The 24,012-nt window shown below is 45.7% G+C and overlaps 19 protein-coding genes across 19 annotated transcripts, besides 27 other annotated features; 17 read left to right on the forward strand and 2 right to left on the reverse strand.

The window, feature by feature from the left end:
* Positions 413–418: a repeat region (telomeric repeat hexamer TTAGGG).
* On the forward strand, positions 850–1,050 carry TB927.1.4090 (hypothetical protein, unlikely; the record flags this gene model as incomplete). Its single annotated transcript, XM_001219102.1, has 1 exon — positions 850–1,050. One exon carries the CDS (start codon positions 850–852, stop codon positions 1,048–1,050), a length of 201 nt encoding a protein of 66 aa, XP_001219103.1.
* Positions 1,051–1,153: 103 nt separating this feature from the next.
* Positions 1,154–1,220: a sequence feature (Signal peptide predicted for Tb927.1.4100 by SignalP 2.0 HMM (Signal peptide probabilty 0.996, signal anchor probability 0.000) with cleavage site probability 0.356 between residues 23 and 24).
* Positions 1,154–2,376, forward strand: trCOIV (cytochrome C oxidase subunit IV (PMID:12467979); the record flags this gene model as incomplete). The annotated part of the gene is made up of 1 exon (XM_001219103.2): positions 1,154–2,376. The coding sequence occupies one exon, from the start codon at positions 1,154–1,156 to the stop codon at positions 2,213–2,215; it is 1,062 nt and encodes a 353-aa protein (XP_001219104.1). The 3' UTR covers positions 2,216–2,376.
* Positions 2,377–2,669: 293 nt separating this feature from the next.
* Positions 2,670–2,675: a repeat region (inverted telomeric repeat hexamer CCCTAA).
* Positions 2,676–3,248: 573 nt separating this feature from the next.
* Positions 3,249–3,344, forward strand: TB927.1.4120 (hypothetical protein, unlikely; the record flags this gene model as incomplete). Its single annotated transcript, XM_024642684.1, has 1 exon — positions 3,249–3,344. One exon carries the CDS (start codon positions 3,249–3,251, stop codon positions 3,342–3,344), a length of 96 nt encoding a protein of 31 aa, XP_024498408.1.
* Positions 3,267–3,326: a sequence feature (1 probable transmembrane helix predicted for Tb927.1.4120 by TMHMM2.0 at aa 7-26).
* Positions 3,800–3,935: a sequence feature (Signal anchor predicted for Tb927.1.4130 by SignalP 2.0 HMM (Signal peptide probabilty 0.172, signal anchor probability 0.828) with cleavage site probability 0.084 between residues 46 and 47).
* On the forward strand, positions 3,800–4,162 carry TB927.1.4130 (hypothetical protein, unlikely; the record flags this gene model as incomplete). Its single annotated transcript, XM_001219105.1, has 1 exon — positions 3,800–4,162. The coding sequence occupies one exon, from the start codon at positions 3,800–3,802 to the stop codon at positions 4,160–4,162; it is 363 nt and encodes a 120-aa protein (XP_001219106.1).
* Positions 3,818–3,877: a sequence feature (3 probable transmembrane helices predicted for Tb927.1.4130 by TMHMM2.0 at aa 7-26, 36-58 and 79-101).
* Positions 3,905–3,973: a sequence feature (3 probable transmembrane helices predicted for Tb927.1.4130 by TMHMM2.0 at aa 7-26, 36-58 and 79-101).
* Positions 4,034–4,102: a sequence feature (3 probable transmembrane helices predicted for Tb927.1.4130 by TMHMM2.0 at aa 7-26, 36-58 and 79-101).
* A 145-nt stretch (positions 4,163–4,307) lies between the features above and the next one.
* TB927.1.4140 (hypothetical protein, conserved) lies at positions 4,308–5,417 on the forward strand (the record flags this gene model as incomplete). Its single annotated transcript, XM_001219106.1, has 1 exon — positions 4,308–5,417. One exon carries the CDS (start codon positions 4,308–4,310, stop codon positions 5,415–5,417), a length of 1,110 nt encoding a protein of 369 aa, XP_001219107.1.
* Positions 5,510–5,515: a repeat region (inverted telomeric repeat hexamer CCCTAA).
* Positions 5,627–5,711: a sequence feature (Signal anchor predicted for Tb927.1.4150 by SignalP 2.0 HMM (Signal peptide probabilty 0.015, signal anchor probability 0.977) with cleavage site probability 0.007 between residues 29 and 30).
* On the forward strand, positions 5,627–5,953 carry TB927.1.4150 (hypothetical protein, unlikely; the record flags this gene model as incomplete). The annotated part of the gene is made up of 1 exon (XM_001219107.1): positions 5,627–5,953. The coding sequence occupies one exon, from the start codon at positions 5,627–5,629 to the stop codon at positions 5,951–5,953; it is 327 nt and encodes a 108-aa protein (XP_001219108.1).
* Positions 5,669–5,737: a sequence feature (3 probable transmembrane helices predicted for Tb927.1.4150 by TMHMM2.0 at aa 15-37, 57-74 and 89-106).
* Positions 5,795–5,848: a sequence feature (3 probable transmembrane helices predicted for Tb927.1.4150 by TMHMM2.0 at aa 15-37, 57-74 and 89-106).
* Positions 5,834–5,839: a sequence feature (GPI-Anchor Signal predicted for Tb927.1.4150 by DGPI v2.04 with cleavage site probability 0.124699995 near 70).
* Positions 5,891–5,944: a sequence feature (3 probable transmembrane helices predicted for Tb927.1.4150 by TMHMM2.0 at aa 15-37, 57-74 and 89-106).
* Positions 6,183–6,188: a repeat region (telomeric repeat hexamer TTAGGG).
* A 126-nt stretch (positions 6,189–6,314) lies between these two features.
* Positions 6,315–6,384: a sequence feature (Signal anchor predicted for Tb927.1.4160 by SignalP 2.0 HMM (Signal peptide probabilty 0.221, signal anchor probability 0.759) with cleavage site probability 0.074 between residues 24 and 25).
* Positions 6,315–6,815, forward strand: TB927.1.4160 (hypothetical protein, conserved; the record flags this gene model as incomplete). Its single annotated transcript, XM_001219108.1, has 1 exon — positions 6,315–6,815. One exon carries the CDS (start codon positions 6,315–6,317, stop codon positions 6,813–6,815), a length of 501 nt encoding a protein of 166 aa, XP_001219109.1.
* Positions 6,351–6,404: a sequence feature (1 probable transmembrane helix predicted for Tb927.1.4160 by TMHMM2.0 at aa 13-30).
* On the forward strand, positions 6,976–7,158 carry TB927.1.4170 (hypothetical protein, unlikely; the record flags this gene model as incomplete). The annotated part of the gene is made up of 1 exon (XM_001219109.1): positions 6,976–7,158. One exon carries the CDS (start codon positions 6,976–6,978, stop codon positions 7,156–7,158), a length of 183 nt encoding a protein of 60 aa, XP_001219110.1.
* Positions 7,036–7,104: a sequence feature (1 probable transmembrane helix predicted for Tb927.1.4170 by TMHMM2.0 at aa 21-43).
* On the forward strand, positions 7,465–9,699 carry TB927.1.4180 (hypothetical protein, conserved; leucine-rich repeat protein (LRRP), putative; the record flags this gene model as incomplete). The annotated part of the gene is made up of 1 exon (XM_001219110.1): positions 7,465–9,699. One exon carries the CDS (start codon positions 7,465–7,467, stop codon positions 9,697–9,699), a length of 2,235 nt encoding a protein of 744 aa, XP_001219111.1.
* Positions 9,700–9,707: 8 nt separating this feature from the next.
* Positions 9,708–9,771: a sequence feature (Signal peptide predicted for Tb927.1.4190 by SignalP 2.0 HMM (Signal peptide probabilty 0.979, signal anchor probability 0.018) with cleavage site probability 0.549 between residues 22 and 23).
* On the forward strand, positions 9,708–9,815 carry TB927.1.4190 (hypothetical protein, unlikely; the record flags this gene model as incomplete). The annotated part of the gene is made up of 1 exon (XM_024642685.1): positions 9,708–9,815. One exon carries the CDS (start codon positions 9,708–9,710, stop codon positions 9,813–9,815), a length of 108 nt encoding a protein of 35 aa, XP_024498409.1.
* Positions 9,720–9,788: a sequence feature (1 probable transmembrane helix predicted for Tb927.1.4190 by TMHMM2.0 at aa 5-27).
* Positions 10,171–10,300: a sequence feature (Signal anchor predicted for Tb927.1.4200 by SignalP 2.0 HMM (Signal peptide probabilty 0.061, signal anchor probability 0.881) with cleavage site probability 0.050 between residues 44 and 45).
* On the forward strand, positions 10,171–10,332 carry TB927.1.4200 (hypothetical protein, unlikely; the record flags this gene model as incomplete). Its single annotated transcript, XM_001219112.1, has 1 exon — positions 10,171–10,332. The coding sequence occupies one exon, from the start codon at positions 10,171–10,173 to the stop codon at positions 10,330–10,332; it is 162 nt and encodes a 53-aa protein (XP_001219113.1).
* Positions 10,240–10,308: a sequence feature (1 probable transmembrane helix predicted for Tb927.1.4200 by TMHMM2.0 at aa 24-46).
* Positions 10,333–10,836: 504 nt separating the features above from the next.
* Positions 10,837–11,016, forward strand: TB927.1.4210 (hypothetical protein, unlikely; the record flags this gene model as incomplete). Its single annotated transcript, XM_001219113.1, has 1 exon — positions 10,837–11,016. The coding sequence occupies one exon, from the start codon at positions 10,837–10,839 to the stop codon at positions 11,014–11,016; it is 180 nt and encodes a 59-aa protein (XP_001219114.1).
* Positions 10,942–11,010: a sequence feature (1 probable transmembrane helix predicted for Tb927.1.4210 by TMHMM2.0 at aa 36-58).
* Positions 10,963–10,968: a sequence feature (GPI-Anchor Signal predicted for Tb927.1.4210 by DGPI v2.04 with cleavage site probability 0.103199996 near 43).
* Positions 11,125–11,206: a sequence feature (Signal peptide predicted for Tb927.1.4220 by SignalP 2.0 HMM (Signal peptide probabilty 0.981, signal anchor probability 0.010) with cleavage site probability 0.523 between residues 28 and 29).
* Positions 11,125–12,411, forward strand: TB927.1.4220 (hypothetical protein, conserved; the record flags this gene model as incomplete). Its single annotated transcript, XM_001219114.1, has 1 exon — positions 11,125–12,411. One exon carries the CDS (start codon positions 11,125–11,127, stop codon positions 12,409–12,411), a length of 1,287 nt encoding a protein of 428 aa, XP_001219115.1.
* Positions 12,301–12,306: a sequence feature (GPI-Anchor Signal predicted for Tb927.1.4220 by DGPI v2.04 with cleavage site probability 0.72 near 401).
* Positions 12,412–12,618: 207 nt separating the features above from the next.
* Positions 12,619–12,624: a repeat region (telomeric repeat hexamer TTAGGG).
* Positions 12,625–13,278: 654 nt separating this feature from the next.
* TB927.1.4230 (hypothetical protein, conserved) lies at positions 13,279–14,559 on the forward strand (the record flags this gene model as incomplete). The annotated part of the gene is made up of 1 exon (XM_001219115.1): positions 13,279–14,559. One exon carries the CDS (start codon positions 13,279–13,281, stop codon positions 14,557–14,559), a length of 1,281 nt encoding a protein of 426 aa, XP_001219116.1.
* A 495-nt stretch (positions 14,560–15,054) lies between these two features.
* On the reverse strand, positions 15,055–15,363 carry TB927.1.4240 (hypothetical protein, unlikely; the record flags this gene model as incomplete). The annotated part of the gene is made up of 1 exon (XM_001219116.1): positions 15,055–15,363. The coding sequence occupies one exon, from the start codon at positions 15,361–15,363 to the stop codon at positions 15,055–15,057; it is 309 nt and encodes a 102-aa protein (XP_001219117.1).
* A 418-nt stretch (positions 15,364–15,781) lies between these two features.
* TB927.1.4250 (hypothetical protein, conserved) lies at positions 15,782–18,151 on the forward strand (the record flags this gene model as incomplete). Its single annotated transcript, XM_001219117.1, has 1 exon — positions 15,782–18,151. The coding sequence occupies one exon, from the start codon at positions 15,782–15,784 to the stop codon at positions 18,149–18,151; it is 2,370 nt and encodes a 789-aa protein (XP_001219118.1).
* A 323-nt stretch (positions 18,152–18,474) lies between these two features.
* TB927.1.4260 (hypothetical protein, unlikely) lies at positions 18,475–18,582 on the forward strand (the record flags this gene model as incomplete). The annotated part of the gene is made up of 1 exon (XM_024642686.1): positions 18,475–18,582. The coding sequence occupies one exon, from the start codon at positions 18,475–18,477 to the stop codon at positions 18,580–18,582; it is 108 nt and encodes a 35-aa protein (XP_024498410.1).
* A 921-nt stretch (positions 18,583–19,503) lies between these two features.
* Positions 19,504–19,857, reverse strand: TB927.1.4270 (hypothetical protein, unlikely; the record flags this gene model as incomplete). The annotated part of the gene is made up of 1 exon (XM_001219119.1): positions 19,504–19,857. One exon carries the CDS (start codon positions 19,855–19,857, stop codon positions 19,504–19,506), a length of 354 nt encoding a protein of 117 aa, XP_001219120.1.
* A 575-nt stretch (positions 19,858–20,432) lies between these two features.
* TB927.1.4280 (hypothetical protein, conserved) lies at positions 20,433–22,529 on the forward strand (the record flags this gene model as incomplete). The annotated part of the gene is made up of 1 exon (XM_001219120.1): positions 20,433–22,529. The coding sequence occupies one exon, from the start codon at positions 20,433–20,435 to the stop codon at positions 22,527–22,529; it is 2,097 nt and encodes a 698-aa protein (XP_001219121.1).

Raw genomic sequence — 24,012 nt, forward strand, 5'->3', positions numbered from 1 at the left:
TGCTGTTGGACATCTTCGTGGCGTCGTTACTGTGATGCTGATTGTAAGTTGGGTAGCCAACATTAAGCTTCTTTTCCCCTTCCCTTCCATTCTCTTTTTCATTACTGTTACCATTAATGTTACCATTATTATTATTATTATCATCATCATTACGATTATTATTATTACTCTTTGTTTATCTTGTTTCCCGCTGTTTTTGCGTTTGTCTGTGAGTTTTTGTTTATTTGTTTGTTTTTCTGTTTTCCTCCCCTTGTCAACTTGTTCACTTTCCCCTGTGTTTCGTTTACTGTGCTGCAGCGCGGATTGTATTTTATATATTTATCTTATTTGTATATATATATATATATATATATTAATATGTTTACGCAATTCCTTACTCCAGCTGTGGCTGCTGTTAGATTTTGGTGAGATTTTAGGGATTGCTGTAACTCTTTTTTTTTTCTTTCTTCTTGTTTCTCTGTTCCTTTCTTCCCCCCCTTTTTTTTTTGCAAGTCTTCCTTCTTCTTTTTTCAACGTTTTTTTTTCTTTTCCTATTTTGCCCCTAGCTTCTCTCACTCTTCCCCCCTCTCTATCCCTTTCACCTCATGGCTGTGTCATGTGTACACACTCCATTTATAAGTGTTCTGTGACACACGTGCATGCGTATGCCTTATATAAATAACTAAACACATATTTATTTATTTGTGGGTTTATATGTACGTGCATATTTGCATGATGCCAATGTCACTTTTCTTGACTGTCCTCATCCCCTTTTTGCTGTAATGGATTATTCATCGGTTTCTCCCTTTTTTACTTTCTCGTCTGCTTACTCCATCTCATTGTCTATCTCCCTCCGCGTATGCACGGCGCATGTGTACGTTCATAAATGTGTATATTTTATATACGCGTCTCAACTTCAATGTAATTACCAATGACGAGAGTAAAATAGAAGGGAGAGACAACAACAGTAGAAAACCTAAGCAAGGAAACAGTAGCAGAGTAAACAAATTATCGAAAAAAGAAAGAGCTAGGGAGGGAAGCAAGACAAAATCAGGGGAGGTCAAGCGTTGATATTACACACGTATCATATCCACCAAGCGAAAGGAAAGAAAAAAAAAACTAGCCTCAACTAAAACAACAACTGCAACCACAAGAGGTATAAACGCGGAGGGGAATGTTTGCTCGCCGCTCACTCATAGCGACTGTTGCAGCCGCTACCGCCACCAAACCCACGTCCTCAGCTGCTCAATCAAATGCTAATGGAACTGCTGCCACGCAATCCACATTACTTCAGCAGCGCCGCTATGATCACGACCGCTGGTATGGTCACGCCCTCGAGCTTGACAGTCACAATTACAAATTTACCGGTGAGCCGCCCAGTTGGATGCGGGTCCGCGAGCGCACTGAAGAGGAGACAAATTTTGCCAAATCGGTACTCCCACACGTGGATTTCGCCAGCAGTTATGAATGCCTTCTGTTTGATGCGGACCGCCTGAACGGGACGTTAAACCGCAAAGAGTTTGGTAACGAGGTGCGTTTCCGGTTGGAGAAGCAATCCAACACGGTGGCCCGCGCTCAACAGCTGCTGAAGGACGGACGTGCTGGAGGCGATGAGCGTGTCGAGAATGCCATGATTGCTCGCATATTCGATGAGGAGCACGTGCAGGCTGAGATGCGCTATGTGAAGTGCATTCGCGCCAACGAACTTGCAGAGGATAATCGACTGGATATTCTTCCCGGCGGTTCGCCCAATTCCCTGCGCGAGAAGACACGGTGGAATGTAAACACGGAACTGCACCCAGCCGACCGTGCAGAGATCGCGTCTCGTCTCACGGCGTGGCTTCCAGAGAAGTATCATATCGTTTATGTGGATGATTTTCAGACGGTGGCTGCGAATGACAGCTGCGCGCGTGACGCTATGTTGCGTATTGTTGAGGGTGTGTCGAAGGAATATGAAACGGAGGCCCGTTCCAGCGGTTACGAGCGAGATCTACGGGAGGTGGTGCAGGAGCTGTTGGATGATGTGGACCCGTCACGACACATCACTTCAGAGGCAATTAAAGCAGCAACAGACTTGACTCAGTTGGAGGAATGGTCGCGGGTGGTGCATGAATATAATGGTGATGAGCGTATCCTCGACATTTACAGCCGTGCTGCTGAGCTTACGCGTAATGAGGAACACAAGAAACTTGTGGAGGATATGAGGCAATGGAAGAAGCTCTCAAACAAGATTTAGTGGAATGGCTCTTTTACCCGCGTAGGTTTTGTTTATTAGTCTATTTATATATTTACCTATTCGTTTGTGTATGCAATGGAGTTAGTTTGTAGCAAAGGGGGAAGGAGGGGTGGGGAGGGGAGGTCCCAGAGAGAAAGTGAAGGAAATAGAGGGAAGAAGAGGCAAAAAAGAAGAAAAAGGGAAGAAACCGGTGAGTGACATACATGGTAGTGGAAAAGAGAAGGAGTGGAAAGTAAATGTACAAAAAAGGGGATTAGTTTGCGGGGAAACACGACACGAAAGCGAGTGAAGACAAGCACGAGGCGCGTGTCCATGGAAGCGGGGATCTTATAAAACATGGGAGAACAGTAGGGGGGGGGGAGGCATAAAGAAAAAGAAGGAGGAAACAAAACGAGCAGATGAGAGAACAGTGGTCGCAACACGTTCAAAAGAGGAATTATGTATGAATTGTTTTCCCTAACCCTTTTATGGGAACCGAAACAAAAAATCCATAGGGAGAAAGTAGTCTTATCAATTAATTTGATTCCATGAGTTCGTCTAGTCTCTATTATTATTATCATTAATTTTTGTCTGACCTGTTTGTTTTATTGTTATTATTATCAGTATTATTTAACTATTGAAAAGGGAGGGAAACATTTGCATACGCTTTTTTTTTCTTTTCTTCCATTAATTGTTCCTTTTGGCTGGGTAGGGGGGGGGAATAGCCGACATGTCCTCGAGGTGGAAGCAGTACGGAGGAATGAGAGAACCTATGATGAAACTTCATATATTTACATCTCTCTCTTTTTTCTTTTATTTTCCCCTTTTTATTACATGAAGGGAGATGTAACTTTCCCCCATTTTTTTTCCTTTTTAGAAACATCTGCAGAGCGGGTCGCATGTGAATGTAAATGCGTATGATGGAGGGGGGAAAAGGGTAAGAAAGAAAAGGTAGAAAAAAAAAGAGATGGAGAGGGGTGAATGCGTGTGTTTGTGTCCATGTGTAGGGAATCAGATGTGGCTCGGCAGTGGGTGAGTTGAGATAAATGAGGACATGAGGAGGGAAAAAATATGTCTGTTTCTTTTCCTTTTCTTTCTTTTCCTCCTCCTTGTTTTTCGATTTTTCATATTTGAAGGTTTCTCATCGTAACTGCGCGCAATTTGTTGCCCATTTCTTGTTGAACCGTATACCTACTCATTCATGGACTCGGTGCAGTTACTTTACCGAATGCCGCTCTATTTCTTTCATGTTTCATCTTCGTCGTGACACACTCGTTTGTGTGCGCAACTTCTCGCCGTAACTCCGCTGCGCTGCGTTTATTATTGATATTGATATTATTATTATTATTATCACTACTACTTTTGATGCCTCGATTGTTTCCTCTGCAGTTTCCACCATTTTCATTCTTCTCGCCTCGCCTCACCGCTGTCGTTACGTTGCTGCTTTGATGATAATGTCACCATCCAACGTTTTTAGGTTCCTTCGCATATATTACATGCGTGTGCGATTTTTTTTATTTTTTAAATTCTGTTGGTTAAAAAGAGAATTACCGTTGCTGTAATCTTCTTTTATTGTCTTTGGCTGTTAGAAGTGTACGTGAGTGCATGTTTTTGTCGTGGTGCGCCTTTTTCCGTTTCATCGCTTTCTTCCTTTTTGTTATTTTGTTTTCCTATTTACTTTTCTGGCCTCTTATTTTTTTCCTCCCTTTCCGTTTTTTCCTTTTATTTTTTTGTTCTCTCGCCTTTAATCTGCTGTTTACCGTCCGAATAGTTTCTTTAAAAAAAAAAAAGAAAAATTCACTGAGGGGAGTCAAAGGGTTGTGTGCGTGCGTATCTGCTTTTTGTGTTACGTTTGCGTCTTTGTGTATATGCTTACTTAGTTGTCCACTTATTATTTGTACCGCAATTTTCTCCTCAAACACCCGCACAAATTTTGTCAGTAATGGACATAGAGCTGCGAATAAGTAAATTTACGTACTGACACGAGGACTGACGGCGCAGCTGAAGAAACTAGAGGTTACTGTTATCACTCTTATCACCGTTATTACTATTACTACTACTATTATTATTATTGTCTGTGGTGGTTCCGGCCTGTGTGTACAACATTTTTTCAATGCCAGCTGGTGGTGACACGGCCAAGTCGTCCGCAAAGAGCGCCCCCACGCTTCTACTGGACCGCACCATCCGTTTTGATACTTCACTTTCTGAGCTTCAGGAGCAAACCAGTCGTGGGGAGCGGATCTTAATGAGACTTTCTCCCGTGGAGGATACAAAAGGGAATAGCGGTAAGGAAGGCGTTTTGTACGTTACGAACCTTCGTTTCATGTGGCATAGCAGTCACCGTGTGCGAAACAACCTTTCCGTGGGTTATTACGGTGTGTACAATATGAGTGTGCAGATGGTCGAGACGCGGCTGCGTGGTCACGCGGAGGCACTTCGCATAACTGCTAGGTATGGATCGAATAGGTTTGAGTTCTTTTTTACTCATCCAAGTGAGGACCGTCGGTCACGGTTGAGTGCTGTACGTTTAGTGTGGCGTGCATACGATACCACTCGTATTTACCGTGAGGTGCGGCTGCGTAGCTGTGCAGTGCGTGACGGAGAGTTGCTGCTTCTTAAGGGCGAGAGGCTCGTGACACGCGTAAAGGGCGTGAGCAATGTGAGTAGTGAACAGGGGCATATTGGAACCTTCTTTACAACAAACCTGCGCCTTCTGTGGTGTTCGGACACCTCAGCGGAGTTCAACATATCGATCCCTTTTCTGCAGATTGCTGCAATGCGCATTCAGGATACCGAGTTTGGCTTGTCTCTCATGGTTGAGACCACCGCATCCGTCGACTCGTACGTCATTGGTTTCCGCGTAGATCCCGTCGCGCGGCTGGATCAGCTCTTTAAGGAGTGCACGTCGCTGCTGAATGCCTTCAAAACCCACCCTAACCTCGGTGTGGCCGTTACTTTGCAGGATGTGACAGCGGGAAATGATGACGAGGTGTCGGCGATGTTGGGGGCGGCTGAAGGCGCTTCCGTCGGCCCGCAGCCTCGCGAGTTGGATGGTGAAAATGTTGTGCAGGAGGTGGCGACTGATGCCTTTGCGGCGTATTACGTGGGGATTGGGCAGAAGGGAGCCGATCGCAAACCCGAGTACAACGCTTCCATAGGGCTCGCAGTGGAGAAGTTGCGTAATGGTGTTACATTGCAGGATTTGTGGAATGTCGTGACATAAGTCGGGGGAAAGTGGAAAGAGAGAGGAAGGTTCCTTTTTTTTTTTTTAAAGAAAAAGAAAAGAAAAGAGAAGAAAGGCTATGGAATACGGGCCCCTAAAGGTATTGGAGGTTGTGCATGCGCATACGCATACGCATGCACATGCACACACACACACATATATATATATATATATATATGGGACATGGTGTGGCGATGATTTGTTAGTTGATGGAAACGCCTTTTGGTGAGGTCATAGATAAACCTTATACTGTTTTTATATTTCTCCTCCATTTTATATTTTGTTGTATCTTCGCCTTTGTCCTTGTGGACGGATCGTTGGGGCGACTAGTGATCGTTCGCTGCCGCGCGTTCATTTACATTACTCCAGTAAATAAATATATGCGCATATTTACTGTGTCGGTGGTTGCGCTTTTATCCTCTTTTTCATGCCCCAAAAACCCTGTAGCAAACATTGGTGAAGACAAGATACTTTTCTGTTTTCTACGTTTTTTTTTTTACTTTACCGCTTTACTCATCGTCTTTTCCTCCTTTTAATTGCGTACGACATCAAATTCCACCGAGGTGTTTTCCGCACCGCCGGCTTGTGTGACGGCCGAGGCCATTAGCGGCAGGAAGTTAAGAGTCGGTAACAAAATAAATAGTGATAAGTTACGGCGTCCGACAGGGACGTTTAACAAAGTTAAGGATCATCTTCCCCCACCCCCCACTTCTCCTACCTCAAGAAAAGGGAGAAAATCTTTCAAGTTAAAGCTGTGAAAAGAGATTAGGGCACTGGGGCGAGGAATCTGTTTTCTTTTTCATTTTGTGTACCTGCGTCTGAGGCATCTTTGCGCGAGTGACTGAATCAAACTTAGGTAAATCTGAGGGGGTTAGTAGGAGAGGGGGAAAAAGGGAAATGCAGATTTATGTGAAGCATCGCGGTAAGTTCATTTTCCTCGCGCTATGGAGTGGTTTTACATGCATTGCGATGTTTTGGTTGATGATACGCCGTTCCGGTTTCGGCACTTCGTACAGCCGCTGTTGTTACCTTGTCATGTGGGGCGAATACAAGCAATTGCTGGAGCCTGGAACTTTCCCCAGTAATGGCTTTCTTCCGCCTCACCTTCGCCTCGACAGTCGCTCGTATTTGGATCTCCCAGAAACGGAGATCGCCCTCCCACCGCTGATTGATGTGAGTATTGCGGAACGCGACCAGGTGCGAAACCTCGAGTCGATGCTGCCCTCCACTCAGCGGTCGGATTTGAAGGTGCAGTTCGGACCCATCCGCACCCAAACTATTGTGATGACTAGCGGTGCGAATGAGCGGTACGTGCGGCGCCGTTTAGGCCTTTCCGAGAAGGACAGGAAGCGCTTGCAGGAGGAGGAGCAACAGAAAGCGGTGGAAGTTAATAAATAATGGCGGTTTAGAGCTGGAATGGGGCCGGGGGGGGGGGAGAGAAGGGAGGAGAGCGACTTGCGCTGGATGTTTCGTTAGTCGTGTCTGAATTTATTTTTCATCTTCTTTCCCTCTTTCCTCTTTGTCGACATCTGTCAGTTTGGCGGTGGGTGTTCGGTGCATGGTCAGCGTATGTGTGGAAAACCTGTTGATGTGTTCAAGTCCCGTACATGGTGTTTATATATATATATATATATATTTACTAATGCATTTATATTTACATATGTTGCCACCCATTTTGCTTTTCTTTTCTTTTTGGTTGCACGGGAAATTAGTGCACTGCTGCTTAAAGTTAAGTGAATAATCCTCTCACCGCACTGTGAGTAAGTGGTTCTCTAGCCGTGGTGACGGAACTAAGCTGCTTCACCGCACATTTCGAGATATATATTTATTCAAAAAAAGCGGAGAAAGCGTACAGGAAAATAACATTAGAAGAGTCAGAGTGTGCCACATCGTTTTTAAAAGGGCGAAAGGGAGTGTGCAACGGCCGGATAGGGAGCTCAAGGAGTGCCGTCAGAAGATATAATTTTTTTACCCTCGTGTTTGTGACACATCCAAGTGAAAGTTGAGCCGCAAAGTTGGTTCCCATCCAGTTGGATTCCAGGAAGGGATGGAGACATCGATCGGCTTAACGGGGGAGCAGGTGTATGGTGACCTTTACCATGCATGGCTCAAAGACACGGGGAAGAAGAACACGGACGACTCCATGAAGTTGTTTCGGGAGGTAATGGAGCGTGGATTTCGCGATAAGCAAATAACTCTCCGTAAGGAGCGACTCGGTGCGAACGTCGCTGCAAGTCTTGCTGCGCTATTGCACCGGACTCCTCTCAACCGTTTAGATCTTCACGGCAATACACTGCGAGATAGCGGTTGTGAGACGATCGCATATCTCATCCGTGACATGCCCAACTTAACTTATCTCGACCTTGGAGCGAATGATATTGGCCCGTTAGGCATACAAACGCTCAGTTATGTGCTGGGAGGGCACAAAAAGCTGCAGACGGTGATCTTGGGTTCCTCCAAACACGATGCCTATGCCAACCGTATCAACGCCTCTAGCGCTGTCATTCTGTTGGAGGGATGTCTGCGTAGTCGCACACTGCGGCACTTGGACCTGAGTGGAAGTGTTATTGGCCAATGTCAGGGAAGGATGCGTGATTTCAGCTTGATGGCGGGGACCTCATCGAGTGGCGCTTCATTCCAGGGAGGAGCGCTTTCCAAGGGAGCCTTTCAGCCCACTTCCCCGGGGTCACGGAAGAATGCGCCCGCAGTGTCGAAATCCGGGTACACGGCAGCGTCCTTCGGTGGTGGTGGGAGTACGGGTGCCGCCCTCAGCAGCGGTGCAACTGGTGAGGATCACAATGGTCTGAAAAGCTCCGGCGAGCGGCATCATCGTCCGGTGGATGTGCTGGCCGAGTTAATTAGCACATCGACCACCCTCACCACGTTGAAGTTACGGGAGGTGATGCTGTCTACGCCGGAGGCACTGCGCCTCATCCGTGCTGCAACGGAAAGCTGCAGCTTGGCTTACATCGATCTTACCGGTAACTCTCTCACACGGTCGGTGGGCGATGCTTTCGGCGACTTGGTGCGAGCACGCACGCTCATGCAGAGCCCTTCTGTGCTGCACACCATCTTACTGAACGACAACCCCCTCATGCGCCCTAACGCTGGCATGCCAGCGCCACGACTATTCTCCGCGCTGTCCAGTGACCGTGTGGTGGTAAAATTGCACTTAGATAGCTGCGGCATTGATGACGCGGCTATAGAGCCTCTTTGCGAAGCACTTCTTGGAAGTACCAGCGTCTTGCAGTCATTGCATTTAATGAATAACGCCATTACGTCGCGTGGTGCTTCTCTGCTTTCTAGCGTTTTGGTCCGTCATACACGTTTGCAGGATGTCTCACTGGAGGGGAATGTGATAAAGGATGAAGGGATTTGTTCTCTAGCCCGGATGTTGGAGGTCAACTGCACTCTGCTTTCACTTAACATCGCTAGAACGTGGATGGGAGAGCGCGGCATAATTGCACTTGGCGTATCACTTGTAAAGAATAGAAAACTTCAGCGCCTGAAGATTGACCATAATCACTTTACTGACGAATCTTGTGAATCATTTACCGCGCTTCTAGAGAGCAACCGTTCTCTTCAGTGCTGCAGTTTGAATGGAAACAGCGTGGGGTATCATACCGTGCTGCGCGCAGAGAAAATTACCGCCCGTAATCTCGAGGAATTCCGCAATATGGAGAGGGTGGAGCTGGAGAAGGATGTCATTCATTTGCACTATCAAATTTACAAGGTTGATGAGGCGCGCGTGGAGTTGGAAAACCTTCGCCAGCGGAAAGCAGAGGTTGGCCGGGCGCTAGACGCGTTTGAGATTCAGCACAAGCAGGAGACAGGAGACGTCGCTAAGAGACTGCAAGACCTTCAGGAGATGCTCGACACCTGCGTAGAAAAGGAAAACCATTGCTTAAGTGAGAAGCAGCGCCTTGATGATGAGCTCCACCAGGCATATAAGCGTGCGGAAGTGGACATGGAGTTGTTGAAGGAGCGGCTCGTTGTGGAAGCAGTGCAGCGTGAAAAGGCGGAAGAGGACCTGCGTGCTCTTAAGGCACAGTTAGAGGACATGATGAACAATGGTGCGGGACGTGAGGAAGCTAAGCGGAAGCAGTTGCAGGATGTTAATGAGGATCAGCGACGGTGGAGTGCTCAGCGAAAGGAGTATCGCAATGCCATTTCGGAGGCGGCGGCTGCCGTGGCTGAGTTGGAGGAGAGGATCAAGGAAGATTCAAAGAAAGAGGGCCCAAAGAAAAGTTCGAAGAAAGGCAAGGGAAGCAAGAAGAAATAGGTGTGCACATGCACTCCTCATTTTTTCTTTTTCCTCTTGGTGTTTTCGTTATTTATCTCCCTCCATCGCTTACTGCGCTGTTGCCCATCTTTGGGCTTACGACAGTCAAGACGTAGCTTAAACCGTTGTGGGGCTCTTTCCTTGTCCGTCTCTCTGCCTGTTTGTCAGTCAGTTTCACGTATTTGCTTTTGACTAACTTTTATCGAAAAGAGACAAGTGAGCCGCGGTAAAGGCGCTGTACTTTTAACTATGTGTGTCGTGCTGCCGTTGGGCACATATGTATTCAAGAGGCGTTAGTGTCGGTGTTTAGTCACTGAGTGGCAATGAAAAAGAGTGGGAGGAGGCGTTGGAAACTCACTTAAACAATCCGAATCAAAAAGGGAAAACAGAATAAAACAAAGAGAAAATGTACGCGCGATAGGCGGTCGCTGCGCGTGTGCTAGTTTATTTCTACGAAGTCAGTAGGAATGAATGGAGTGTTTTAGAAACTTGGCGGTTTCAGCTGAAGCAGCTGCGGGCTTATGGGAGTTGCCCGATACTTTTTTCTTTTCTTTTCTTTTCTTTTTTTTTTTACGTTACTTTTTGTTTTTGTTGGTGTTTTCATTTGTTCCTCTGAACATTTGTATACTTTGATATGTAGAGGCACTTGAGAGCGTTGTTACTATGTGTCACTGTCGGTGTATATAAAACTTGGGGATTGAAGGAGAAAGCAGTGAAGGACAAAATGAGCAAATGAGCTTCAGGACATTTAAAAAAAAATATTATTGTTTGGGCTCGTTTCCTTCCCTTTATGCACCGCTTCCGTGCCTTCGTTTCTATTCAGCTTCCCGATGATATGACGTATGGACTCGCAACTGTTATATTTTCCTGTGAAAAAGAGAAAAATTTATCTGACTTGCATTATATTTGCCAAACCATGCTGTTATTACTGCTGCTATTCTTTTGGCCTTGGTTGCATCCCTTTTTTTTTCTTTCCGTTTTCCCTTCTGCCTTATGCCTTCGTAGTTAATGTAGCGATAAGTTGTTGTATATCTCGGTCGTGCCCATCTTTCTTCTTCATGCGTGCGAGAATCCTTGACATTATTTGTGCATGAGTTTAACTTAAGGTACACCAACAGACATAAGAGAGTTATCTCAATGCGGAAGCGTAATGTGGGAATAAAAGCGCGGCCGCAAGGGGCGGTGATACTTTCCAACCAACGCTTGTGCCTCGTGGATGCCACAAAGAAAGGAGGGAAACATCTGTGGGCGTTCATCACTGTATCGGTTTTACGTGCGGCTTTGTTTCACATCTTTTTCTTTTTATTCTCGCATTAAGCTTCACTCAGATCTTCAGGATTTGGTAGGTAGTATATATGTATATATACTTTGCTGCGGACACACCAATGACACTGATAGTTTCGATGCGACTACCATTTTCCTTTGATGGAGTGGAGTCGACTAACTTTGTTAAATCGAATATGTCATTTCCTTTTATTGTTTTTTTCTTCTCCTCACTGTCTTCTTAGCGCAATGCGAGCCGTCAAGAGGAACCGACAGCCCAGTTTGCAACAACCTGATGGTAAAACCTCTGCTGTTGCGGCACCTGGTAGAAGTGAGCCGCCTTCCAGTTGTTCCTCAGATGTGGGTTCACCGCGGCGAAAGCTGGAACTCGATGATGAAGGCAGTCAAAGCTTACTTTCTAATCCGAGTCAACCGGTAGCTTCCGGTGGTGCTGTGCGATACGACGTGAGCGATCGTACGACTCCGTTGCCTGCCGGTGCCCACTCAAGTCATATGATTGTGTTGCCGCGCAGCCTGTTGAATTATCCCTTAGAGTCAGTGGGTGGAATTCCTGTAGGAAACGGTGGCTTGGGTGGTGAGCATACCAACAGCATTAATGAAGTGAGTAATGATGGTGGTATGGAGTCGTTGCGGTCATCCGGCACACTGTTTCCTGCTGCCTCAGTTGGTGTTTCACCTGGTGCGGGAATGCAATTATGTGGCCCCACTTTTCGGGAAGTCGCTGTTGCCTCGGTGCGGAAGGGATGTGATTTTGTGCGACTTCCGCACCCGCGCCATGGTGAGCCCGCATTGTTTTTATGTCCACCAGCCACTGGTGAAGGAGAAAACAGCGATTGCAGTACTCATGGTGCGGTGCTTTATGAAGTCCAGGCGCAATCTCCAGCTGAGGGATTCGGTCAGACGTGGTTGGTGGGAGAATTAGTGGAACCAAATGAGAACTTACTTATCGTAACTCCATTTGATTGTACATTCCTCGCCTTGCGGCAGGTTTCGGCACACACCATGAAAGATAAGTTTTTGCCAGCTGAGGATCTCATAACGGGACCAGTACGAAGCGGCGCGTGTGATTCAACATGGCCCGGTTGGGGCGTGGCACTTGCACAATGTCCTGCACTTGCACCAGCTGTGCAGGCAATGCAATCTCACACCGTACTTTCACGTATTTGTGATGTTAAATCAGTTGGCGACGATAGTTACTATCGTTTTAGTACAGAGAAGATGGGAATCTGGCTGAAGAATAAAGTGAAGCGCGCCATGGCAAGCCCAGGTCTTCGCTCACTGTTAGAGCTCGATAAAAGTGGAGCTGAAAACTCGGATGGTGGCGCAACGGAGGTTCCCATATCTGTCGCTTTCGGCGTAGTTGCCGAATACATTCCGCAAGATCTATGCAGCACCGCAGCGGAATTATGCGGGACTGCAGAAACATAGAAATGAATGACAGTAGACGGAAGGCAAAGAGGATTGCCAAAGGAAGGTGAGTTATTTTCAGAAAGAAAAAGGGAAATATGCGTGTGCATGTGAAAGCGGTGCTGGACGGCGTGTCGTTGGGCGGTTTGACTGCTGCTGCTGGCGTCACTTTCAAGAGCGGGTGACAGGCATACTGCTCGGTGTAATCTTTTTTTTTTTTGTCGTCATTTAGGGATGATGATGGCATGAATGAGGAAATTACATCTGAGAGTTACTCAAGGAAGTAAATAAACCCTGGTGGGATGATGCTTAGCGCATGCGAAGACGATGATGTGGGTGGGACAACCAGCTTTTAAGAAAATATATATATATATATATATATATATATATTTGATAGCGACGTAGATGCCATGGAGTAGAATATATTGTGTCATATACAGAGCCGATGAAGGCGGCATGCAACGCGGGGTCACCGACAAAGCTCTCTTGAAATAATATTTTCAGAACCTGAAGTATGTGCATGAGTCCTCTTTGAATTTACCGTTATCTGTTAGGTAAGTGTCGTAAATTGTTTTCCTCCTTGGGTGTGTGGATTGAACACACATAAGCTCAAAACGAAACATTTACTCCTTTTTTATTCTTGTTATTAGCTTTAACTCCTCCTCTTTTAAGTTGTGTTACCGGGCTCGTTTTTCGTTTCTTTTTTTTTTGAGATTGCTTTTTTATGGTGTCCTGCGTAATGCCGATCCAGCCAGCGATTGCAAGCGTTTTGCTACCTTTTGTTCCTTTTATTGTTTTTGAACCTTCACCTTCCCCTCCACCATCTTATCACGGTCCTTCATTTGTTTTGGTGATACGCGATCGCACGCAAATACAAGTTTAGAACTTATGCTTAAGGCCTGTTTGCCGCGGCACCTGCGCGTAACTCCGCTGTTACGCGTGTGGGCCGCTGAAGAGGATGATGCGAATGCTCCGCCAACTACATTTAAAAACGTCAAACCCGGCCGGTTGTTGCGACTTTGGAGACAAATACGCCAGCGCGCATGGGTTGCCTTCACATGGGATGAAGAATGGACGAGTCCTGGAAGTGAGGGTTACTTGCATCAGCAACGACTTGAACAGGTTTGCTTTGCTCCTCTATCAGCATATGGTATGGTTCCGGGTTCCTACTGTGACCCATTGTTGTACAATACAAAAAATACCTCACCATTCCGCTGGCACGTAGCCAACACTTCATCAGATATCGTCGGTCACTGGTACATGGAGGCGGATGAAATATTTCGTATCAAAGACTGGCAACCGAAGAATCCCGATGACCCGACTGAGATGTTTCCCCGACCCCCACAACAGATTCTCAAGTGGGATGAAACCGTGGATGAACACGGCAACCGCACCTTCCGATACAAATATCGTTACGACTTTATGGGACCTACGGGTATGTGGGAGGCATACCCGCGTTACCCCTTTTCGCATCTTTATCTTAATGGACAAGATCATCATGGCAGGGCAGAGGGATACGGATTCAAGCAGGGTCATTTGTTACGCTGCAGTGAAGAGGAGGAAGAGGTGTTACGTCGCATCATGGAGGAGGAAGATAAGGAATGGGAGATGGTGAAGCGGACGGAAGTGGTGCAGGAGCCATGGTCGTATCCAGGCAAAATACGGCCTCAGGACTTTAATGGTGCAGTGGAGCGTGCCAAGGCAAGATTTAGGGAACAAATTAAGCAAGGAAAAGAGACGGATCCGAGTGAGGATCCAGATTATGATTTAGTGCAAGCAGGTGAATATGTGGAGCCTCGTGATGGACCACGTGCGGAATGGCGGCACTTGTGGACATCAAACAGAGCGAAGGGTGAGCCACTGCCATATCAGGTAACATTTAACGACGGTATCACTTTTGAGGACAATGAGGAGAAGCCACCTGTGCATCCGGCAAGTCATTACGAGGTGAAGCCGAAGGAGGCTCCGTACAAGAAATACGAGGAACAAGACACGAAAGAGGCGGACGAGAAACAAAAGAAACTCAAGGAGCAGTGGGAAAAGTCATTTGAAGAGTCCATTTCGCGACACGAGAAGACTGTTGGGGACGGTAAGACTAGCGGCGGTAACAGTGATAGTCGTAGCAGTGGCAGTGCTGCAGATAGCGGTGCCAAGGAACCTCCCAAATAAATGGCGTGGTGTCTTTTTTCTTTTTTCTTTTTTCTTTTTTCCATATATATATATATATATAGCGTTGGGTGTTTAAGGAATCCAAATGAGGAGATGTTGTGTCTTTGCCTGTCTCTCTTTCTCTATCTGTGTCTGTGTGTGGAGGGAGGGAGGGATAGTTCGCACGGTGGAATAAATGAACAAAATCGAGTAGCAGTGCTGGAGGATGGGAGCCCTTTCTACTTTGTTTCCCGTAACTCAATTTCGAGGAAGGGATGCTGGAGGGACAAACTTCAGACCCGTAGTAGTATGAACTAGTCGGATATGTGTGGGGCGGTGTAGAAAAGGGAAGAAGAAAGGAAAAAAGAAAAGGATGAGAAATGAGGAATGCTGAATGGAGGATTTGCCACACGAATTTCATGTTTATGAAGTTGTACGGCCCACCCGTGTTTTCGAAGGGCCGTCCCATCTGTGGGTGAGTGGGGGACGTTCGGTGTTGGCATTAACCACAAACGACTAGCACAGACGGCGTTGCACTGCTCTGATACCCGTAGTTTTTTGTTTTTTTGTTTTAAATTCGTGTTCTTCATTTACCATTGTGAGCGAACACAGGGTCGAGGGAAAAAGGTCAATTGCCGGCAGTGGCGTGTATGCGGTTACGCTTGTAAATTTTTTGGTTCGTGTCGAATCATCACACGATAAATGTGCAAACTGTGCTATGTTGGGGAGCCGCCGATGTTCGTGTCGTGGCTGATGCTCAAAGAATGCAAATGCGTGCATTTGTTTATGGAGGATGAGGGGCGAAGATGGTGAGGCGTTGCACATGAGTGAGTGGGCGTTATGATGTTGTCACAGATGGCCCATGGTTATACGGTTTCTTTTCCTTTTCCTTTTTCTTTTGTGAAGAAAGGGAACCTTGGTGTTTGTGCGGCAGCTTCGGATAGCTTTGTCTCATTTCGCTTCCATCTTTCCTGAGTCCATTTTTATGCGTTTTTTGTTCTGTCGTTTCGCTTTCATATCCAGAAATTGGTTTCCTCCTTCTCCATTATCCTCCGTAGTCGCATGGTTCCTTTTTTTTTGCTTCTTTTTTTTTCTTTTCACGACTCGTCACCTTCATGTGAGTAGTACGTTACGTTTATTGTTATTTCTCTGGGAGAAGAAAAGTGAACATTCGTATGGGGCGCCGCCTGTTTCCTTTTCAATTCATGCCTTTTTATCCTTTCTCTTTATTGCATAATAGGGAATGGTAGGAGGATATTTACGTATGCCTCGTGATAACACAAGAAGCAGTCATTTAACTGATGTTGAAGAAGAGAGTTCAGCAGGGAGTGCCACCAAAAGGTGTAAACTTGAGGGGGGGAGCTGCGATGGTGATTCAAATATGGCCATTACCAGTGATGGCGTTGATGTCAACGTTGCTGATGGCTTGACTCTCATCCAATCATACATTTTATCTCCGACAAGCTCACGTTCTTTTTGGCATACGGGTGTTGCCGCTGTTTCCAGTAGTCGAGCAGGGGAAAATGACACGCCTCCAAATAATAGGGGGAATATGTTGGGTCCTCTTTCTGCAGTGGGTGCCAATAATAACCTTCTGCCGATGGTTCCATCGGAGGAAGAGAATAGTGACGCCCCTCCTGATTGCGCCAGGAGTGCATGTAGTGGAAGCTTATGTGAGGGTGATGGGAATGAAGGTGTTGCAAGTGTGTCAGGTGGCGCAGTGCCGTCATCTGTGAACCTTTCATCTTCCTCTTCTTTAAAAGAGTGTACATCCGTATGTGTTGTTGATCACGCCGTCATGTGCAATATTGTTCCACTGCTGCCTAAGAAACATCCGGAGTATGGGTTGGTCTTACAGATAGTGCCGCTGACACTGTGGCCACCACCCAAGGCTGAAGTTTCAGGTATCGGTTCTGAGGGAGGTGATTTAGGAAAGAGCTTGCAAACCACTGTTTCGTTTGCTTCGCAATTGCACAACGATTACTTATTGAGGTCAGATGTAACAGTCCTCCATCCACCCACTGACGCAGCTCAAGGTGTGATTGTGGAGTGGGTTTCCGGGGACATTGGATATACAGCAGACTCAAAGGGATTATGGGCAGAACAGCGTCTCTTTAGTCAGCGATATTACACCATGTCCCCTGTCGAACGGTTGGATATTCGACATAACGGTTGTAGTGACAACAACTATGGCAAAGATGACGCTGAAGTGCGATACACCGCACCACATCTCCCGCCAACTACACTGAGGGGCGCAGTACTGGAGCAACTTCGTCGTTTCCGTGTCAACCCCCGTTACGCTCCGACATCTCTAACGAATGGTACGAGGAATAAGGAGTGGGTGCTTCTCTTCGCCCGTGTGATTGAGGTTGGGCAAGACTGCATTGCTCTTACAAGCCGTCTGATGAGAGCGTGGACGACTGCACCTTCGAGGGAGACTATTGCAATGTGTGATGTGTTGCTCGATGAAGTTATTCACATCGGTATCGCGCCGCAGCAGGAGCCACATCGTCTTTCCCTCGTGTGCCCGTCTGTCGCACATCGCATTTTAGTCAGTCAGCACCGATGGATGAATGTCGACAAACGCACGGAGCTTTCGGTAGCAGGATCAATGCAGGTGGTAGCAAGAGAGTTGCTAGAGGTGATCCTGCAAGCCATGCGTGGGACGCTGCGGCATCGCATTGCGCTGCAGTACGAACTGATACGACTTCTGCGGGCTAAGCCGTTAATGTTTGCCAATAACGAACTCGTTGTGCAATACAGCCGCTGGTACACCACCATTGCGCCACCTAATGTCATTCTACACGTGCTGGCGGGGAGCACAATCTTTAGTGGTGTGATGTCGCAACTGCATATTGTCTCAGGACGCGTTATGGCAAGATCTCAAGTGGAGCGGGTCTGTGGGAATGGTGGGGATGCTGCGTTGCAACACCACTGTGGCGGATCACTTCTGGATGATGACATGGAGGACAATGATGTCAGTGAGGACCCTCCTGCCAGTGATAACGAGCCTTCCAGGAAACGCGGGCGACCCCGTGATGAGGTTAAGAACAGATATGCTCCTGCTAACGGAGCCAACCACGATGGTAGTGATGACAACCATGATGATAATGATAATGATAGTGATAGTGATGATAATGATGATAATGATGATGATAGTGATAGTGATGATGGTGAAGAGGGCGATGAATGCAGCGGTGAAGAGGAGGAGGGGACCGGGGACACTGAGAGTACCAATATTATCAGTGATAACCAAAACTATCAGAGGCATGATGTCTCGGCGTGGCTGAGGGCGATATCTGACAGTGCCGATAATATACCTCTCGTGGATTTGGTGTCAGTTCCATATGAGATGGATCTGCTCGATGAAGGTTTTGTTACCCGCTTCTGTGCTATTCTTAGAGGACAAGATCCCACCAACAATAAAGGTGGCGGTAGTTCTCATGGTGTTGGTGGAAGTGGGAGTGGCAGTGGCGCTGCCGGTTCCAGCCCCTCTGGGCACACCGGCTGCGATGAAGTGGCATTGTCTTGCGTGGCGTCATGGTTGAAACGCACGCGGTGCACAATGACCACAGCAGATTTGGAATCTTATGTGCGGAAACTAAGCCGATAAAGTTCTCCTTCAAATAGTTGCGGTGAATGAGCAACCACGACGCTGGAGGCAGAGAGGCGGTGGGGTTTCAGTATTCAGTGGATGTGTTGATGCCGCGTGGAGAGGTCTAATCCTTTTTCTTTTCGGTGTCTCGGTCTGTCTCTGTTTTTTCTTTCTTCCTCCCTCCCTCCCTCCCTCTCTTTCTTTCTTTCTTTCGTCTAGTGCGACTTGGGGCCTAAGGAAAGGGGAAGAAGGGGAAAATAAGCAGAAAACCACTATTGTTTTTTCTTTATTTTTTTCTTTTTCTTATCCTTTTCGTGGTGGTGGTGGTTGTGGTGGTGGTGATGTTTCCATCCAGTCTCGCCCCCGATTTTACTGAAGCCAGGGCGCAGTTGAAAGATAAAGAGAGGGAAGGAGACCGTGTGCGTGTGTGGGGAAAACATTATTGCTGAGTACCTATACCATGCTCCAACATTCCCACATCTATACGCACAGACTTAAAAACTTGTTCACTTTTGCTTCCTTTTTTTTTTTCTCTTACCTTCACCCTTTCTGGCATTATTTATGATGGCTTCCTCTTCCTCTTCTTCCTTTTTCTTTCTTCATTCTCTGTTTTTCTGTGTTTTGTAAGGTATATATATATATATATATATATATATATTTATTTATTTATTTATGTTGGTGTAGGGGTAAAGATATGACTGCAAGGCGCTCTAGAATGGGAGGAATTAGATGGGAATTTATATATATATATAGGAGTTACCGCAACAGAAAGGTTTCCAAATTTTTTTTCTTCTTTTTTTCTTCTAAAAAAAAAGAAGGAATATTCGGCATTTTCACATCCAACTTTCCACCAATGATGTATAATACTGTAATGTGATGTAATGTGATGTGTGTATTTGGGTGAGGGAAAGAGTATTGTGAATACGGCTGCGCCTTGTCATTCGGTATTGCATTTTATTTGTATGTTAAGTTTTAAAAGGATACGGTCTAATAGTGTGTGTGGAATCACTCACTTATGATAGTGGTAATGCGAGAAAAATGTACGAAAAGGGACAGATGAATAACTGAACTTCTTATGTTATGAACATTGTACGATGCATGTTTTTGTATCATTACCTCACATATGTTTATGCGTTAGTATACTTTTGTAAGAGTGTCTGCTTGTTTGGTTATTTGTGTGGAATATTGACGACATAAATCCACGGGACGGTTTGAAATTGCCATCATTACTGCAGTTGCTGTTACCTTTCGTTATTATTATGCTTCACCTTGTTTACTTTTTTTGTTAAGAAAGTACTTTCTTTTCTTTTCTTTTCTTCCGTTCTTTCTTTCTTCTTTTGTTTTGTCATTTTTTTTTCTTATCTTCATTGTTACCATGACGTTGTCAAGTTATTCCTCCTTACATATCCCCATACATCATTATTATTACCATTATTTACTACTTTTACTATTACTAATATTGTTGTTATTATTTGAGTTGATTGATTTGATTTGTTTGTCCCTTCCCCCCCTTCCCGTTGCTGCAACTTTAGCTGAAGAATAAAGCAATAGCGGATTTGAAATTTGTGTATCGTGAAGGTATTAAACGTGTAATCTTCAGCAAATATACATTTGTGTGCATTTATTTGTTTAATTGAAGGGAACTGAAGGAAGGAGAGGCGGAAGGTTGAAATCGGGCCTCTTTTGTTTTTTTCCTTTCTTCTTCTTTCCTTTATTCGAATCATTTCATTTGTATAATTTGCAATTGCCAATTAATCATACGATACCCATAATTAAGAAAAAAAGAAAAAGGAAGGAGAAACGAAAGGAGGATATATATATATATATATATATATATATAAGAAAGACAAGAAACAGTTGAAGAAGAGAGGAAAGGTAAATATAAATAAAGGAAAGGGGACAAATCCGAAGGGTACTTGGGAGTTTTGGTTGCCATTATTAGAAGTTTGAGGTGAAGTGTACGTGAATTTTAGTCATTTGGGCAATTGGAGAGTTTTGTGTGATTAAGTTGGCTCGTTGGTAACAAGAAGAAAAAAAGTGCATAAAAAAAGGGGCGACAACCGATATAAGAAAAAAAAAATTCATAATAATACGCGCAGTAAAAAAAACAAGGTGAGGCACTAGTAAAAAAAAAATAAAACGGGGAAGAAATCCTTAGAGAAGGGCGAAAGGAAGGAAGAGAGAAAGAGAGAGGACGGAAGGAAATAAATAATAATAATAAAAAAGAAAGATCAAGAGCAAGAGCAAGAAGAAAAAAAGAAAAAGAGAAATCACCATATATAATAGGAAATAGAGGGATATGGAGAAGGTAGCAACAACAGCGTCTACGGCAGCTTTAAGAAGAGGCATAAACAAAAAGGAGAAGGAAAAAGGGGAGGTAGTGGATGGAGGTTCTGCAAGGCGGAAAAAAGGCATCAATGCAGTGGAGGGGGGACAATCTTTAGGTGATTCAGAAGCGCGTCAGCGTCAATTACTCTTGTCCCGGAAGGATGCGGTAACGCCAATACCTGAAGTGGCTCTCCGTATGTTCAACATCGCCATGGAGGATCTGTGCAACAAATACCTTCAGGATTATTACACTGCTGCTGGAAACCTGTTTCTTGTACACTCCCGACGGCTGTCACCACAGACGAACGGGCCACGAAGCTCGCAACAGGTGCAATCACAACGACACCCTGAAAAAGTAATACAAAAAATCAGCAGCGTGCCAGTCAAAACCGCGAGCTCTGAAAGGCCTTCACAGGCGCCGTCAAGGGGGTGTTCGACGTCATTTAGAAGTTCGCGACTCTCAGCCGGTACTGCCGGGGCGGCAACAATAACGAGAAGTAGCCAAAGCATTCCTCTAAGCATTAGGCGTCCAACAAGTCTGTTGTCAAGTTCCAAGGTGGCGCAATCCCGGAAAGACCGCAGCACTTGCCAGGGCGGTACCGGCACCACTGAAGATATTAATCACACTTCAGCCTCGAGAAATAAGGCCAGCCGGAGCGAATTCATGGACGCACGGACCACGGCTGTGAGTGACGAGAGGCAGCGAAGCCGATTGTTCACGATGTGTAGCGGGACGACCTCACCGAGCGCAGGGAACTCTTCGCGGCGGTGGACTGCTGCGGGTGCGGAGGCAAATCAGACTCATCCCTCCGGTGCCTCAAAAACCAGCGCCAATAGCCCCGCAAGTCCGGTGCCACGGATTCCAATCTCAAAGGTTTGGAAGGCATCTGTCTCTAGCCGCACAGCGGATAGGCAATTAGAATCACCAGGTCGTCTCACAGAACCATTGCGCACACGCCTGTATGCAACGGACGCGGAAGTCTCTCCAGAACATCGCCGCCAGACTTCACCGAGCCTGCTGTCACGTAAACATCGTGAATCACGTGCTTCTGCGACGCCAGCGAAGCCGGAGCCACCTCTGAACGAATCGTCGCGGCATCCGAGGGCATCTTCCGCCACCACGCCACGGATGTCGAGAGTTTCAGCGAGTAGCACTCCACAGTTTTCAAGGCGGTCGCTCGTGACAACACCGCGCGTGCCTCACAGGCCTTCTGTGCGTCGTGCAGGTGAAAGTCCCCATACCTCCGTCTCCCGCCTAACCACTCCGAGGCAGTTACGGCCCTGTACGCATTGCAGCGGGCGTGGAATTGAAGGTGGTATCATAGGTTTGGTTTCCTCCACCCGCTCCGCTGACTTGGCGAAGGAAAGTGTGGATTGCTCTACGGAGTACCGACTGGAGTGGTCCTGCACAAACAGTTGTGCTCAGAGTTACACTCAACAGACTTCTTCACAACGCCGAAGCACCGCCCTCGTTGGCCCCAACAGAAGTACGCTTACGGGTGTGTTTGAATGGCCTGTTGGGAGACACACCCCGCTTTCGCGACCGTACTCTCAAACTGCGGTACCTCGTGGCTCAATTACGCGTGATGGAGGGTGTCCAACAACTGATGTGACGCCACCTTCCCCACTTGTGAGAAGTTTAACACTCATTTCAGAAAGTGTAAATGAAACTCCAGCGGAATATATATCACGGCATTTTTCTTCGTGCGTGATAAACTCAGTTCTTGAATGTGTTCGTGTGAAGATGGGCGGCAGGAAGTCCGACGAAGCGGATCCGAGAGCAGATGAGCTCAATGGTAGTGATAGCAGTGACGATACGGATAAGATCGGTAATGGTGATGCAACAAATGATATTTCGTTGGGGCTTCAGAAAGGCGATCTTTTGCTTGAATGCAATGGACAGCCGCTATCGGGCGCAGCGTCTCTGCAGGAGATTATCAGGAAGGCGCTGCTTTGTGATAATAACACGGTGCTTTTGAGAGTCCTCCGTGGCGCTGACAGTATCGCGGTGCGTGAGACGTTGCTAAAGGACAGTTCTGCTGTTAGGATTGTTGAACCAGTGATGTGACAACCTCATCATTAAGTAAGTGATAAAAGGAGAAGGGGGGGGGAGGGAGGAAGGAGGGGAAGAAAAAAAAAAAGGGAGCTGGGGGAAAGGAGAGAAAACGCCAGATCGTATGTATATATATATACTTATATATTTGTATGACACAGGTGTGAGCATTCGGGGGTAGCAGCATATGAGGGAATTTTAGTTACGTGTTTCGATGATAAAATGGATAAATTTCCCTCTCGCCCTCTCAACGTTATATTCCCTTGAGAGTAAACATATAGAGGTGTATGCACTCCTGTTACACATCTGGTTGGCTTGAATTGAGGTAACACAACCATTCCCTACTGGTCGCTTCTTCTTTTTTTCTTTTTTTTGTTCATTTGTTGGATCATCATCATCTTAATTGCGACTACCAGGTAGCACGCAGGCGGTTATTGACGGCTGTATTTTGTTTTTTTGTCGCTTTTTTTGTGTCTTTATTTACTCAACCAGTTGTTTTTTTTTTCACTCAACTGTTGTTATACGTATTGGAGATGACCATTTGTGTTTAGGCGTGCTTATATTTGCGTGCATGCCTAACACATAACCTCAAGTAACTCATTATTGCAATGCTGAGAAATATGGAAACAAAATTTATCAAGAAAACACTTCATATCTTTTTTTTATTTAAAATCTTCCGTAGCGGGTTCGGCTGCGTTGAAACCCCTCTTTTTTCTACTTCCTTTTTGTTGAAAATACGGGATACAATAGATTCTCCCCCTTATCCACGTGGATGATGTTTTGTGATTAAAAAAAAAATGAACATACTCATCAGCATTTTCTGAGGTTCTTCTTTTGTTGCTGTACTTCACTTCTGCCTCTTTTCCACATATCTTTTCATTTCCGTACAGGAATGAGGGTGAGCACATTAATATTATATAAACGCATGCACATGCAGAAGCTTTTCCTTCTTTCCTCTTTCTTTTTTTTTTGTACACTATCTGTGGCTTCTACGTGGCGCTTTTGCTGCTGTACAATTCTTCATACTGCTCTTTTTATTCTATTTTGTTTCTTTCTACTATATATAATATCTATATATCTATATATCTAAATTTATATTTATTTATATATATATATATGTATGTGTATGTGTGTGTATGTGTTTGCTTGTGGTGGTGAGTCGTCTGAGGTGTAATGTGTGGTGTGAAGCCGAAGGTGTGTGAGCGGACTCTTCTCTCTCTTTTTGTTCTTTTTAAAGTTCAAGGTTCATTTTTGTATGCTGTCCGTTACATTTACCTTTGGTGAAAAAATTATTTATATTTATTTATATTTACTTCGATCTATCAATTTCAATTGTCTACTTATCTCTACGTGTGGTTAGGCGGCGTAAAGGGAAATTAAAACCTGTCATATTTTCCATTCACTTCGCTGTTTACTTAACCCATGTATTTTTATCACTCAAGTGCGCCGCCCGTGTGTTTGTGTTCCACGCGGTATTCGCTGTTCTTTCCTTTTTTTT

The sequence above is a fragment of the Trypanosoma brucei genome, chromosome 1, assembly GCF_000002445.2.
Source record: "Trypanosoma brucei brucei TREU927 chromosome 1, complete sequence".
Taxonomy (NCBI): Eukaryota; Euglenozoa; class Kinetoplastea; order Trypanosomatida; family Trypanosomatidae; genus Trypanosoma; species Trypanosoma brucei.